This window comes from Clinocottus analis, unplaced genomic scaffold (genome assembly GCF_023055335.1).
Source record: "Clinocottus analis isolate CAN_PGR_092001 unplaced genomic scaffold, fCliAna1.0.p SCAF_11, whole genome shotgun sequence".
NCBI classification, from domain to species: domain Eukaryota; kingdom Metazoa; phylum Chordata; class Actinopteri; order Perciformes; family Cottidae; genus Clinocottus; species Clinocottus analis.
Window position 1 is genome coordinate 3,454,978 of NW_027175832.1, and position 16,741 is coordinate 3,471,718.

Sequence of the window (16,741 nt, forward strand, 5' to 3'; positions counted from 1 at the left end):
AGTGAATTAAATGACAAAATCATTGATTTGCCCAGCGCAATGACGAACGCAGAATGTACGACATCAGACCATGTGTGATACTGACTTGCTGTTAGCAGAGACCACGACCTGACCGTCTGATGATCACTTGTATTTTCAACAGACATCAGGCATAAAGTTTGTGCACACAGGAAGTGAAAGAGAGCGTCTCAGTGCATGTGCATGTGCATGCGTGTGTGTGTGTATGTGTGTGCGTGCGTGCGTGTGTGTGGCAGAGACAGAAAGTCTAGATGTGTGAGAGCAGGAAAGTGGGAGTTGATAAATGAATTGACAAATTGTGAGCTGCAGCTTCATGCTTTTGTCTATTTTAGACTTTGCTGTGTAACATATTTTTCTTCCCTATTAGCATATTATATTCCTCCACATCGCTGTTCATGCTGCTGCTATCAGGGCTAATGATGGAACGATCTCCTGTCTGTCGGAATAAAAACAGTGTTGTTTTTCTGCGGCTGTGTTGTGCTGCCATTAAGACGCTGTGCAGCACTATTCTTACGTCTTTCCAATGGGACTTCCTGTTGTTGCCACCCCATTAAGCAGCAGATTGCAGCAATGTAAGCCTATAGGTTCCCCCCAGGCTCTACTTCATCACATGATGGATCGAGCCCATAATCGTCTTAGCGATCTTTTGTCTGCGAACACGCAATCTTTCTTGGCTCCGGTCTGGCACGGCTGGAAATATATTGTGTGATACTGTTCCTTCCACAAATGAAGGCTATTTGAGAAAGAGAGGTTTTCATCAGGCTATTTAGAACACTGTGGTTAACATGTGATCTGCATGACCCAGTTATTTGGCCTCTCGCTTACTGTTCTGCTGTGTGGGTTGTGGCGTTATGGCTGGGGGGTAAATTATTCACCATTTTTGGAAATGTCATAATACAAAACCATAACTTTTAATGTCTCATGCTCCTTTGTAGGGAACAATGAGTAATATGACTGGTGTGTGTTAAGGTATTTTTTTAACAGTTTGACTTTTTTTGAAGCACATTTTGAAAAAGTGAAACGCATTGTTCAGCGTCACGCATTTACATTATCATGTAAGAGACGAGTTTGTTAAGCTTTGCACAGAATGTTGATACTGAGACAAATATGATCGTATCAGTTCAAAGGATCCAAATCCCAAATATCTGTCACATTATGCAGATTTACAGAAGTGTGCAGTATGTTGGCCAACCTCTGGTACAAAAGGTCATTTCAAAGTCCTCCTTTTGTCTCCTGGTTTTCAGCTGCATCCTCAGACCTGTTATGAAAGGAAACTGGAGAGCCAGAGTTATTTTTCTTCATGCTTGAAGTGTAACAGGCCAAATAGATTACCCTATCTTGTCATTTGTGAAAAAGACTTTGCTGATCGTCTGTTCTGCTTGTTTAATTAGGATCAGGTTGTACACTTTTCTGTTATTCCAGTCCTCCCTGTTATTGGTTAACTAATGTTTGCAGGGAGTGCAAAAAGCAAGGACAGTGACCACATAACATCGTGTTTTCAGCTTCCCCTTTCTCTTGTAGAGGAACTGCTCAGTGTGATCATTTATTCTGTCATCCAGTCTGTTTGATAGGATTATAAAGGACCTGAGAAACCACAGCAAAGAAGGTAATGTGTTTCTAAATTTTGGGAAATTTTAGATCATATATCACAGGGACATATATAATAAGTCATTGGTATGTATTCAAATAATCAAGTGTGTCACACACATTCATATTTAAAAGCAGGGTAATATTCGTGTTAAAGAAAGAGCCTAAAAGTCACACCGTCAGGCCTGAGGCATTGCTCATCTGACATGACCGAAATGAGAAGGGTGAAAATGTTTTAGAGGGCCCAAATAATGCACATTATATTATCCTAAAAATACATCAGCATTGTTTTTCAGTTCGTGTGGGAATGTTTTTTCCTGTAATCCCTCTGCTTAGATACAGTATCTGCATTAACAGCGATAGAGGCTTGAAACAAAAACAGGAATTATTTGTTGGCCAAGAATGAATTCATGGCCTTGGACTAGTGAGGCTGGAAATAAGCACCGCGGTGAACGCCAAGTAGATAGGAAATGGCTCTATAAACTGAGTTTTAGCAAGGGGTTACATAGATAGAATTTGATTCATCCTTAACTTTGCATGTAAATGAACTACTGTTTTATAATCAAAGAAACAATTTGGCATTATTGAATACGCGGTTATTTGATTTCTTATAGAGTTAGATGTGAGAATCAATAGCACTTTCACCCATGAAGCTGGAGCCAGCAGGCGCCTGGGCTTAGCCAAGAAACGGCTACAGCACATATACACAGCTTGTTTACATTTATTTAAATACAAACATGATGAAATTGTGTTATTTTATCACTTATTTTGTGAGCTTTACCAGCTCATGGTTGTAGCTTCAAATTCAACAGATAGACAACATTTTAGGTCTTTAGAGATATCATAAAAACTCAGTATGGCTGTTTCTGACTTAATCTGTTGATTCATTGCTGAATAACTTTGCTTTCTTCTGTTGAGTCTTGAATAGACACATTTCTTTTGTTTAATGAAGTCATGCATGGGCGAGAGATTGGATGCACTTGTTTAAACATCAGGAAGATAAACAGAGACGGGACAAAGACTATGTACCAGATCTTTGCCAGGACTTTTATTTCTGTAAGTGTAAAAACTCTTGACTTGAAAGGGGACTACAGCTTTTCATTATATTATAGCAGTGTTTCTCAAGCTTCGTTAAAAAAAAAAAAGATGTATACACAGCTTTGTGCCATCATCAGTGTCTGATTTACCAGAATATATGCAATTATCTTCATGAACTTACACTTATATTTTTAGGACTTTATTAAATAACTACCCTACGCACCCCCACTTGAGAACCACTGTATCATAGGTTGGGTATCATTAGTCCAGTGAAAGCCGGACACTCTCACTGTAAAGGGCTTTACTGCCTTGTGTATGAAATACAGCTGACTCAATCAATACCATTAAATGAATGCCTCCTTAGCAACGTCTCTTATGGTGCTGTATATAGAATATTGCGCCTTCATTCCATTTGGGGTAATTACACTCATGTCTATATGCTAAATGAGACGATAGCTAGCTTAGCATATCCGTTTGAACTAGCTTGCCTGGCTTTGTGTGCAAGAAAACAAAATCTGACGACTAGCTCGTCTTAATCTCAATATTAACATGTGATATATTGTTTGTTTGATTCATCCCAAAAAAGGTGAATGCATAAACATCTCGTTGTGGTTATAGGATAATACTAAACTACAAATGTATTTTTTGTCTCTTTTTACAGAGGCAAGATTGCTGTTTTCTCCTGCTTCAAGTCTTTATGTTAAACTACGCTAACCGCCTGCTAAGCTAACCCGGCTCTAGCTTCATAGCATACGGATATGAGTCAGTCCTCTCTTCTAGCTTTTGGCATGAGAGCTAATGAGCATATTTCCCAAAATGTCAAAGTATTCCTTTAATCACAACACAGCAGCAGCGTAACATCAATGTATGTGTCTACATTAGCTTAATATGCTGTTATATTCCCGAGACCAAATGTTGTCTTGGCTGCGGTCAAGATGGCGCCCAGCACAGTAAATATATTGAAGCATTGGGAAGTGGAAGTATTCATTCAGACACACTCACTACAGTCTAGTGTCTGGAGGGGATCTTTAAGTATCCATTAGCACTTGTTTATTTCCTGCTGCTTGTCCGCCAGAGCCAAAGCCACTCCTTTGAGCAGATACTTGCTCATGATTCAGATGACAACGATCAATTATTGGTGTTGCCACAGTAAAATCTGTCTCTAGTCGGATAAAGTGATCAATCATTAAAAGTCTGCAAAGTTAGATGATGTGATGTGCAACAGGTGAAACACACATTTAGATTAAGTTTCATAAAAGTGACATTCATTACTCACCTTTTAAGGATAGTAGGGATAGAAGGCGGAGCGCAGTTTTTATCATAGGTTTTCCTGAATGTAAGTGTTTGCGCAGCTGTCTCCGGGTATAATCACTTACATGTGAAACATACAGTATTATTAAAGCCTGAAGGACAGAAATGACCCTTCTGTCACAATTAATACGAGCCTGGGTCATTGTTTCCCCTGTATCCATCCATGACGGATCTATTGTACCTTTAAGCTTTTGGAGTGGACTTTATACGTATATTTTGAGCGTGTGCACAGCACAAACTGTCTGACTACACCTAAACGAGCAAATGCCAATTCCAGTGATTACACAACCCATACTGCATGAAGGGTATCATTTTCTTATCATTTCACCTGCCACTCAGGTCTAGTTTGTTATTTGCCCGTTTGAAGGTAAGAACATTAGAAAAGAAAGGTCTGACTAAGGAAAAGCAAGAAAACCACAATCATAACAGAAATGAGTCTTTTTTTTAAAGCCAAGAGGATAATCTTGGCAAGTATAGACTTCATCTTGGCAGGTTGACTTGGAATGTTGCGAAGCGAATGCGTGAACCTGTGTGGACATGTAGATGAAACAGGAACACGGCCCTTCACTTGTAGACAAAGAAATAACAGTGTGCTTCCCAGACATGGTTAGAGAATGGGACATTTCAGCTCCTTGCATTGTTTTCTGTGGCTACTGATGATTCCCTCGTCTACGTGTAAGAGGCCACAAATAATCTGTGGCCCAATGGCCATGAAGTTGCTGCCAACTCACCAGGAATCCCACGCCAGCTTAGAAAAAGCAACAGCTATAATCCTTAGACACTTTAATAGGCGTGTGTGTGTGCATGTGCATATGTGTACTTATATTGGTGATTGCTTGTGTATGTATTTGATTCTCTTGGCCCCAGATGGAGAACAGTGGGGGAGCAGATTGTATTTCCTGCTTGATTCAATATTAATAGATCGGTATGCTACTCTGCCACACTCTCTGCAGGGCAAAAATGAAAGACAACATCCCCCCACCACCCCTATCCACTCTCTCTTACCTTGGCTCTCAGCCCAACAACTGCCTGTGTAGGATACAAGGCCTTGTGAGTATCAGGGCACAAATCAAATAGTATTGGAAAACTAAATTAGCAGAGTAACCTGAGCAAGAAGGCCAGGATTATGGATCTGCTGCCATACAACACTCTGCTGTGAGAAGCCACATGATATGTCCAAACTGGTATTGAGGAGGAACTACATGTTTATCAAGTGTCTTATCAGAGTACAAGTTATGTACATATTGAAATCAGTATGTATATTCTTTGAAGTTTAAACTAGCTTGATAAATACCACTGTGAATCTCTTCGGCCACCTCTCTGCTCTCGTTCTTAGTGCTCATGTGGTTACAATGAGATTGACAGCTGTAAGTGTGAGGACGACTTCAGACAACTGAATCTACATACATGAGGTTGGCAGGAACATGAGGCGACAACTTGTATTTCCTGTAAGGTAATTCCTCGCAGTGACAAACAGAACGTATCGTCGTTCTCCTTAAAATGGTTTTATTGATACAGATTGTGGTTTTACAAGGGTTGGCACTAAGACAATATTTTTTATGAAATGACAGGTCTTATTAACAACAGATAATTAGAAGAATTAAGGTGATGATCAGGCGTTAAGGTATTTATGTTATCACAAAATAGTATTGGTTAAAGTGATGTCTCTGTTGAGACCACGTTTGAACCATATCACGCGGCATTTAAAGTGCTTGATTTATGTCGAGAGTGTGGTTTGTGCACTTCACGAAAGTATTCATTGCTTTCTATGTGCCTGTGGATGCATGCATGAGCATGGTTGACACGTGGGTTTCCAGAAGACATTAGTGTCAATTGTTCCAGTAGGTGTGATGCTTTTCCAACATGATCTTAGACCAATCACAAAACATATTATTATGGAATTAATACAATGTTATTTTTTTGTATAGCTTTCATGGAGGTTTCATGGTATGTGTGTCCAGTGTACAATTCTACTACTTTGAACCTTTACTCATTGTCATACTTTTAAGAAAAGCCTGTTAAAACGTTTAACAGATGACACCATTGGTTCTTCAACAGTGCATCTTTCACTGCAGTCAGTTTTCAGGGCTGATTCTGTTTGACCATCTGGGTTCTCTGAATTCATGATGTTCAAAATCGTAAAAAAAACACCTCGGTGGATACAAGTAATTTATATACACTCAATGAGTGTCCAAATTATAGCTTGTGACAAACAGTTTATGGCTTGAGTGGATATGAACATTGTCATTCTGGAAGATATCAGAATGAATCAAGGAGCAAAGGGGTTTCCACTTGTGTAAGTAATGTTTATCTGTAGTCCTTAAAGGCATAATTAGAGCTGAACATTTCAGGAAATGCAGCAGAGCCTCTAAAGACAGTCTTGATGGTGGTGTGTTGGACTATGTATTGACTGGCAAAACAATTTAAGGTCTGTTGGATAAAGATGTGTAGCCTATTTTTCATACCACTTGTAACCCGTTAGGCCTTTGGATTTCAGCACTCAGCCACCACTCTAGACCAAAAACAAGCCTCTCACCTGGACAGCCAATCAATAAATAGTGCTGAAGGATCACATACCTTTGTGGTGAGAGGCATGGCAGTTCATCGAGGTTTACACATGCATCTCTACTATTGCTGCTGAGCATGACCGTTTCAGTTGACGTGTCTGCAATAAAACCAGAAGCAAACCCAGCTACAATGCAATGTCTAACAGCTGACGTGCAGAGAGGGAGCACCACGTGAAGGGAGCAGATGAAAAGGTGCATTCATTTAAACTCTGTTAGATCAGGAGAGGGGGGGCATCGAAATTCACTGAGAAACCTCATGTGACTGTAGCCGAAACACGGTGTTGCTGTAGACCTCAAAGCTGCGGCAGCGGCCGCTGCAGATAACGAGAATGTTAATGGTGGGGTTGTTTTTTTCCCCTGCCAGTCTTGACGTGAACTAGAGCTGGTGAGACAGAAGGGGAAACACGCAGTCAGACGGACTGGAGGTCTTGTGCTTAACGTTACTGATCCAGGACACTTTTCACGGATTTCATCAGGATGGCTTGGAGAGGAGGGACAGCGCGGTCGTTTTATCGACCAGTACCTTATTTAAACTAAGGCTTATTTTGTTTCTGACCCGAGGACTCAGAAGAAAAGAAAAAGGTAATTTATATGATTATACCAATCAATTAAAAACGACAATGAGACGCTGCTGCGCCGTGTTCTAGCTAGTCGATTGTGATGGTGGTTCATGACTCTCTTCACCGGGATTACCTCAGCATTGTTCTCGTGCCAGCCTCTGGTACACTGGGAGATGTTTCATATTATTATGAATCCTACGTGTGTTGACTGTCTAGGCCACGGTTAACTCGGCTCGCCTCTAGCACCACAAACCCCAAACCAGAGGCGCTGTTACGGGCCTGCGGATTGAGGAGAACGTCCCACTCTGCCAACGCAGCGGCGGTAGCATAGCGACGGGCTAGGCTAACGTAACGGTTAGCTGTTTTATATTTGCTGCTCTGATCTCGAACGTTAGTTCGCTCGCTCGTGACTATGTCTCACTTTAGCTAACTAGTTAGCGTCCAGCAGTTGTCACAAATTCGCATTATAACGTCAGCGTAAACCGAGTTTACGTCAAACTCTTCAGGTAGGTGAATCTTAAGTAGACCTCGGAGAGACTGAGGTAACCGAACTTTTAGCGTTGATTCGCGGGACCACGGGAGTCCGGTTATGCTTGTAACGTTAGCTCGTTAACGGAGCTCGCTCGGTAAACTAACGGTCCGCGACCAGCGTTAGTTAAACGTGGAAAGTAATGTTGGAGACGTAACCGTTCGGCACGGGCTGAAATACAACGCTTTTGAAACCTTGCATAGAAAACAATTGTGATGTTGGAAGCGGACGACCACTGAGACCAGACACAGGAGTTTGTGGTGAGTTCAAACGCTGCGTTTTAAGCTACTGTGAGGCCGTTACAGACAGTGTTGATGCTGCTAAACCACTTTGTTTTAGCTCGATTATTGTGTGAAATTGTCGTCTGTGTTGGACGATGTTCTGTCGCAATAAGGCTAATGCGAGGGAATCCAGAAACGCAAAGAGGAAATAACCAAATGGGTTGACTGAACTCATGCGTACGTGCATTTTGATAAATTGTACTTAATAAATAAATAAATACTGTAAATTTATTCTACAGGTGACCTTTTTTTGCATTTGAGTTATTTTGTTCCATGCCTAGTCATCAATGTCTCGTAATTTTGAGGGTATTAACCATTGGCAGTTAATTCAGTCAACCTATAGAATTATTGTTAATTTGAACTTTCTTTTGCATTTTATGTGCAGTGTAGTATCATCAGTGTAGTTTTAACGAGTTGCACTTTAACCTGGTGGATGGAATCTGGGATTAGAAACTGCATAATGAATGGTTTTGCAGAGGTATGCTGAGCTAAACTCTGCTCAGACTCCATGTACTGAAGTTTTATAGTTACTCATTTGTACTTGTTGTTCTCACGATAACACAAAAGGACATTATATGGAATTTGATGTATCTATGTATGCCCTTTTTAGATGAAAAATGTAGATTATGATGAAATAAAAGCATCTGGGATTAAAAGCAGTTGTGCAATGCTGGGTTGTGGTTGATAAAACTCAAGCTAATTATTAGTTAGTTCAAATAAAAGCCAGGCAACACTGACACACTGATGACTAATGGGGTTGTCTTGTCTGTTGTCAGGCAACATGTAAACTGGCTTTACTGTGTGTAATACGGCATGTTTTGCTGGTTCAATATATGTCTAATCTGGACAGTCTTGATCATCTGTGCATGAGGGTTTAGAGAGGTGTGATTCATTGGATGGAGCAGTATTTTTTTTATTACCGTGAATCAGCAATGATGGGGGAGCATTGACCCTCTTTATCTTAAAACGGTCATCCTCCCTTCAGCACTGAAGGTTTGTTTTCCTGTAAATAGTTAGTGACATTACTGTTTTGTAGACTAACATTTTTTAACAGATACTTGTACAACTGATAAATAGCCATGTGTAACCATCGTCACACTTACTGTCATGACTGTTACTCAAACAAAATGACTGCAAAAATGCATCTTCTTTCTGCTTATTCTACAGAAACAAGTTTATCAAATGAAATAACTTTTCTTATTGTCTTCCTTCGTATGCAATTGAAAATTCCTCAAGGAGAGAGGGTATACCCATGGGAAGATATTTCAGATTCAACCTTGCTGTCGGACTAAAAACAATCTTTATAAACCTAACTTCTTTTTTACCTACATTATATGTTCTTATTTTAGATACCGTTTTACCTCTAAGCTGTCTTCCATTATGACTCCACCTTTTCCCTCTTGCCACACTCTGTGTCCATCTGTGTTTTCTTGCTGCTGACGGATGAGTTTCTCTTTTGTGATGTATAAATACTATGTCCCTGTACACGCTCGTCATTTCAGGTGATGACCTTGATGGTGCCATGTGAATGACTGAAGACCATGAAGCCCACTCACAAGCTGATGTTCATCCTGTGCCCCATGCTGGTCCTCGGCTTTATTTACTACTCCTCTGGGAAGCTACATCTACACGTATGGGGCCAGAAGCCTCGTAAGTGACATCTCCCGTCTGACTGTTTTGTAATATTAACTCATCACCTGATCATCCATCTGTCATCATCCTTTTCAAACCTACACATGATTGAGCAAATGTATTTGACAACTGTCCATGTTTTGCCTCTCTGTGCTGACTGCCAAGTAACCGTCCGTCTATCTGTTTGGTTTTATTCTGCAGTCTCTTTGCTGAACTGCTAGTGTGTCAAGTTGTGTGTTGGTGTTTCAAAACGTATATATCTGTCTCTAAAATTCAAACCGTTTTTCATTCACTTCTCCAGAGTGCTGGATTTGGTGCCGAGAGCTTAATCAGATTTTGTTGTACAGCCAGTGTTAGTTGGTCCATATGCGTCACTGAAAACCAACCCATGCGGATTGTCTCCTAAATGGAAAGCTATTGACAGCTCTCCAACTTGACTTCAGTAAGAATACTCTTTTGTTATTCAAAGAGATGAACGTTTTTTTCTTGCTCTCTTTTAGGCAGCGTACTTATTTTCTCGTCTGCCTTTTGTAGATTGGAGAAAATGGCATTTTGAGGTCTCCACACTTGGATGATGAAACCCTAACTCACAAAACTGAATACGCAGTTTTTAAATTCCCTTTTATAACAAAGGGAGAAAACTCGTCTGTCATTTCCCACTCAGCGGTGCAAGATCCGAGTTTGGGAGCATTTCGATTGCCTCTCGGCATGGTTGCCGTCTCACAGTGAACGGTAATGACAGCGCCGCTAGAATGTCAAACTATGGCGACTGTGTGGTCGCCCTGAAGCAGCTGTTAATTTCCAGCAGAGGGGGCCAGAAGATTGCTTTAATGTAAAATGTTGTAATGGCACGGGAGTTTAGCGGTGTCAGAAAATATTGACAATTTTGCAATCTTGCAATAGTCTAGTTTAGTCAGTTTTAATTCTCAAACAATTGAGATTTTGAATGAATGCTTTACATGCAGAGGTTTGTGGCAAACGGTGGCTCGGATTGCACAAAAAGTAGTGCCGTGATGTTGGATTTTATGGTAGTAGTGGTAGATGCCACTGATCTAATTGCGTAAAAGATCAGATTGCTCAGATTGTATTGATACAACGGTGTATTCTTTATACTATGATGGTTTTCCTTCAATGAGATTTTTTTAAATCCCGATCGATACATCGCCTCGCTTACAGTATCACAATATGTTGAATTGTATCATGGTATGTATCCTATCGTCAGATTCTTGCCGATACACAGCCCAGATCGAGTTGAGATTGTTTGTTTGTTTTTTTGTAATCCTAGCGTTAACCAATTTTTATTAGCCCGACATGGTATGTGCCCATTCCTGTCAGGTACACTGCTTTCCCAACTGGTGCCCGTGTGCTGCAGAAAAATAAAGTAATGCGCAACACCAATGTTGGGTATGAAGATTACAGAATTCCGTAATTTACAGTGTGTATTCAAATAATTAGACGATAAGATCCCATTTGAGCCAAGGGAAAATGTACAGAAATACTATTGTCATATGTGGGTAAAGTGTTAGAGTAACTTCAAGTGAAAATGCCTTTTTTTACAACATGAATAGCCATGTGTGAGGAGTGACAGACATGTCTGAAGAAAACGTATAACAAATAATACCAATGACAGTAAGCTGCTGATAATTGGCATTGAGCAAAGAGTGGTGTCACAACTACTGGGCCAACATGCCCAGACCAGCCAAGGTTTCAAAACGCCATCCTGAATCATCATATTGCCAAACACAAATGTATTCTTACTAAATGTATTGATGTTTTAACAGCTGGTATGTGTTTGAAGCAGCCAAGCCATGAAGATGAACATTATAGCTAAATGACTCTGATCTTTGTGAGGAAAAATTAGATTGCTCTTCTTCCTTGGTGTTATTACTTTCCTTCCAACATATCACTCTTCTCCAGCATTGCTTCCACCATGGGGAGAAATATGACCTCAAATGACCCTTGTCTTATGTGCCGGTGGTGCACACATTGATTTTCTACCTGTAAAAAGTATTTTTTAGACTCACGTTCAGAGCCTTGTGCCGTCCAATTGTGCATGACTTTTTGTCAACCGTGGCATTTCAAACCGTCTGTATTGTTGAACTTGATTTTGCTTTGCACACCAGTGTGTGTTGTACTTTTGCAGTTTGCTATGGAAACTGCCAAACATAAATGAGTCCAGATATATCACTAAGTTCCTATATAGTCTGATTATATTGTTAATAACTTCTTCATTTTCCCACCCAGCTGGGTTTGCGAAAAACTAGATGTTTTTTTTTTATTTCACTCCTCTTTTTGTGTTTTGCATCACTGATGCCGAGTCAGCAGATGACCTTGGCTGTGGTCCAAGGTGTCTGTTTAACAAGACTATTGCTTTCTGTTGCAACACTTTCCATTTAGTCAAAAAGCAGTGCAGATAAATGCTCATAACCTTGCATTGTCTCCTGTATTGTGTTGAAATCATGTGCGGGGAGTTTATTTGAATAATGATACACTTTCATATGAGGAGAGCGAAAAAAAATTAAGCTTATATTTACCCTGACAAGCAGTTCAATAGCACAAAGCTAAGAGAGAGGAACATCGAATGCAGTGGGACATATTGGCTTTCTGCCATACCGTGCTGCCAGATGTTTGGCTCTAAGAAGGTCAAAGGAGAAAGAGAAGCATGTGGATGGTCCCTCCTGCCCTTTGCCCTCGGTCAGCTAAACTATGCTGTCTCACAGAGAGGATCAAATCTGGATGATCTCTCTTCCTCATTCGTGAATTGTACTCTCAGTCACAGACCAATGAAATATATAGAGGCGTATTCCCTGCTTATCATAAACATCTAATGTATGCATTTTCATCTTTTTCTTCTTGCAGCAGAAAACACGTGTTTGAGATGGACAGTGATGTGAAATCCATGCCATGGCAAGCTGGCGTCCGGTAACACAATACGTGTGTTTGTGTTGCTTGCCACAGTGGGCTTGTGCCCTGTCATGCTCTTCTTTAGCCCCTGTGTTGTAATTTATCCCAGACTTGTTAACTTAATGCTTCTTGTAGCCACTGATTAGAGTGGATTAGATCAGTGCCGAATTCCTGTATTTTTAAATAAACCTTAGCCAGATGCATCATTTCATTTTGGCTATTTGTTTTACGCCAGCTTTTGACTCCTTGGGGTGTCAATTTCAAAGGAGGTCCCTGTGACTGTTGTCATTCCTCTGTCAGCTGAGGGTAGATGTTTGAGTCTTGTAAGGCTGCAGTAATGGGGGGTGGGGGGGGGGGGGGCTTTTCACCTAACCTGTGTTTTTTCAACTATAGTCCTTTTTTTACCTGATGTAGCCAGCTTTGTATCTATAGCTATTTTTTTTCTCATTTTACCTCGACAATGAAATACATTTATTGTTGTTTGAGGACTAAAAAAAAAACGGCCTGTTTGTTGATTTGTATTCAGGCTGGCAAGTCAGTAGCTCGGTCTGTGGGCAACGGTTTGGCATCAAAGGGTCGCCGGCTCAAGTTACGACCAAGTACTAAGTGTGGACTTGTACCTGCAAAAGTGCTAGTTGCCCCCTTGGGCACTGGAGACACCAGACCCCCAAACTATCCCTTGGGCAGCTGTATAGTAGCTGCCCACTTATATACAAGGATGGGTTAACTGCAGAAGCAACATTTACCTATGTACAATATAAGTTGATTGGCATTCTGTTAACATTGTTCACTTGTTATCACATGATCTAAGTTTGGTGTTTTGGTCACGCGATAACAGGTTTTTGTGGTTTGGAAATACATTGGCAGTATATGTACACTGTACTGTAGTATTAAGGCCTTTTGCCTAGAGGTTTGTTTCAAACTATTATTTCCAAGGTCAACGATAAAGATTTAAGCACAACCATTTTTACATTTTTCAACCAAACAATGTTTAGCTGTCCTCCACATTGTTTTGGCTTGAGTGCAGTGTGGATGAAAAACTTGGTTAGTTGAAAATGTATAAATGAGGATTTCAGGACTAGTAATGCGTAATGTGGACATGGCATGCGTCTCGCCGTTTAACACATGGAACCCACAATATCCCTTTTTCACAAGTGCTCCAAATAGATTGGCCAACACCTGTGTGATTGTCATGTCAAGAAAAGGTGTGCTGTACAATGCAGTTGCAGCACACTTACTTTTGAGTTCAGAGCTTCCCTCCAGTGCAGTCACTTATAATATCTTTCTTGTTTGTGACAGGCGTGTTAAATCACACTCGAAATAAACACCTGTGGGATGTGAAATGAATGTGTTCCCCCAGCCAAGCTGCTAAGATTTATGCCAACAAGCCACAATTTACAACCTTCTTGATTTCACCCCTAAACTCATTTTCTAAAATAAAGCACTTCATCATTCATGCATTCATGAAAATGTTGTTGTTATGACATAATCCATTTTTCTTCTTCTAATATTGACTCTGTATGCAATTTTGAGGGGAAGAAATTGTGTTTTTATACTTGGCTCATAAATCTATAAAGATGCTTGATCTTTCCAAGCGGGTTTCCCATTTCACTTCAGTGCTTGATTAGCAGTGAGGTCAGCAGTTGCTCGAGGAGCGTGCTCTAAATATTCTTGACCCAGCTCGGTTTTCAACATTTGAGATCGCTTTTTCTTGTGGTCATCAGTGACACGGCCTCCAGCTAGGACGGAGTTTGATGCTCACTAACTGGGGGAATTTGATCAGCCAAAAGACCTCGCGTGGAGAGGCAGTGTTGTGTTTGCACCCTATTCTAAAAAGAACACCGTTCTGGTACAAGAAATTTGCATTTGCAGATTTAGATGCTGTTTTGGTCACAAGAAGCACTTTTTGTCCTCGTTGGAGAAGGCTTCGTAGTTTCGTTGAGCTTAATCATTAGCGTTTGGTTGAAACAACAAGGCAGCTGCCCTCTGATTGTTTTGATAGTGAGGGAGACATTTTCTAAAACCTGTTTTGGTCTGAAGCGAAGCCTATTCTTTATTAAAGGTCCTCAGTTGGATCTATTTGGTGAAATAAATTATGATTTGATCTGAAAGATGATGTGGTAGAAAGCATTATGATGCAGTTGCCAACATCTTTTGATGTTTATTTACATTGAGGGCAAGTCACAGTCACTGCTGTTTCTCACTGTGAAATAGTGTTGAATCAGACTTGTGTAATACGTAATTATTTTACAATCCTAAACCTTAATACTGTATTGTTAAAATAATTACTTTAGAGGATTGGCTTTAAAATGTTGTTTGTTTTCTGTCTCTGTCTGCCTTTTGTGTGCATCTGTTTTTGTGCGTAGCCGCGGTCTGTGTTCTGCTGACACTCGCTGATACACACACATATTTTTACAATATTCTGAGTACTTTGGTCTTGGTTATTAGTTGCTCCCACAGCTCTAAGGTGATGATCTTTGTTCAGTATCTTTAACACCCTTTTGTTTTCAGATAGTGATGCAGAAGAGACAACAGTAGTCCTGACTAAAGGGTCTGAAGGGAAAAGAATCACAGGTAGAGGCACTGAGACACCCATTTATGCTGGGTGGCTGTCAAACAAGCGGGTGATTTTACACTGGGGTGTTGAGGTTTTATTTCTAATGGATTAGTCATTTCTGCTAACTCAACAATGAAAGCTTTCCATTTTTATCGCTCATCTACCTATCATACTTTTTCTTTGTTTTTACTACCAACAATGTTTGTGCTGATCCACTCATTCAGTTGTTTTGGTCAATACATTTTTGCCATGATAATCTCAAAACGCAATGGGGACTTTCTGCAGTTAATTTTCCACCTCATTGGGCTTCCCGCCTTTGAATAAAGATTGGTACTCTGTCGCTTTAATCCCAGTAGGTTGCATTACAATTCTAACTTCTACTTCTCCTCTTCTTACTCTCTAATGTCTGACATATGCAGTTGGCATTATTTTTCAAGCCCAATGCAGCCATAACAGACTGACCTCAAGGTGCTAACGGACCATTTTGTGTTTCAGAGTTGGAAACGGAAATCCCCGCGGGACGAATAGTAGGCTCAGGTACATCTGCAGCCCCACCAACTGAACCCACTACTCATGCTTGTTATCGCTCCAGCTTTTAAAAGAAAATGGCGTAACCTTTTAAAACCCTGCGATACTTCAGCAGCCACATTTTGGTTGAGAAATTAAACTTTTTTTTCAAAAAATGGAATCGGACGACTTTTTCCAATTAGGTGTAATGCCATCAGGGGAGAAGAAAAGTAAATTCTAGTCCAAACAAATTACTAAATTTGGTACCCATGACAACTTGTGAGGAATTTAACCTTTGCTCAGTAATCGTCCTTCACATGAAGCTGCAGTGTGATGCAACACTGCCCTCTGTTGTCTTGGCTCGGTAATGAATGGTTGGCGAGTGAAGCGGTCTGCAGGAGTTTTCATGCATAACACTGCAAGGTTCCACAGACCAGCATTTGTCTTACTGGTAGAACCCTGCCGCTTTAATTTCTCCCAAGCTGTTTCCGCGACTTGGCCCTTTTGGCTGCTTTATGATTCTCAGCAGAAACATAATGCGCTCGCTCGCTCACTCACTCATCTTAGCGGCCATGACAAAGTCCCCATCCTCCAGGGCAGTGCTTGGATCCTTCCCTAACCAGCCGTCACGCATTCCCATTCCCATTGTCCTTGTCTTTATCTTTCTCCTCCAGCTTCTTTGTGAAGACAAGATCCGCAACCACAGGAGTAATTCTACTCTCTTCCTACTTTAAACTAAGGCCCATGTTAAACGTAGTTCTTTGTCATGCTAATTACGGCATTTTACTGACAGGAATTGATATGACTGTTTTATAGACTCTGTTAGTATCATTATAGATTATACAACATAGATGCTTAAATGACTTCGTTCTCATTTCTTCATCAATATTTACCTCTGTGCTTCTTTGTCTTCTACCTCAACGCTTCACCAGGCACCTATAGGCTGCCCCTGTGGTTGTCCATAGGTGATCTCTAACTTCTTTTCTAACTTTTTTTTTTAAACTCAACAGATTGTTTTGGCTGGCTTCTTCCTAACCTTGCTTGTTTGTCACAAAACCTTAATTCTAATGCTTTATTTTCTTTTACATTTGGCCATTTTGTTTTCCCTGTGAACGAGGCACAGGTTGTTTGCAACTACAGCCAATGAGCTGATAGTTGAAATGATGTACATTGGATGAGCAGTACTAATAATCCAACTATGTGTATATGTTTCCAGTTGCTGTACTTTCTATTTATGCTTTGTTGCGTAG

At 40.5% G+C, this 16,741-nt stretch overlaps 1 protein-coding gene across 9 annotated transcripts in view; it reads left to right on the forward strand.

The window, feature by feature from the left end:
• The first annotated feature begins 6,131 nt into the window (after window positions 1–6,131).
• st3gal3b (ST3 beta-galactoside alpha-2,3-sialyltransferase 3b) overlaps window positions 6,132–16,741 on the forward strand; it is a 36,513-nt gene continuing 25,903 nt past the window's right edge. For 2 of the 9 annotated variants that reach the window (XR_011079995.1, XM_068600842.1), the window contains exons 1-3: window positions 9,411–9,541; window positions 14,943–15,001; window positions 15,480–15,521. Coding sequence is in view for 8 of the 9 variants with exons in the window: in XM_068600842.1 (XP_068456943.1) it covers window positions 9,420–9,541; window positions 14,943–15,001; window positions 15,480–15,521 (223 nt within the window). In the remaining variant the exon portion in view is untranslated. Of the gene's footprint in view, window positions 6,251–6,773; window positions 7,104–7,453; window positions 7,871–9,393; window positions 9,542–14,938; window positions 15,002–15,479; window positions 15,522–16,741 lie in introns of those variants that run through there. The other 7 variants (XM_068600871.1, XM_068600890.1, XM_068600862.1 and 4 more) reach the window with 7 other exon arrangements.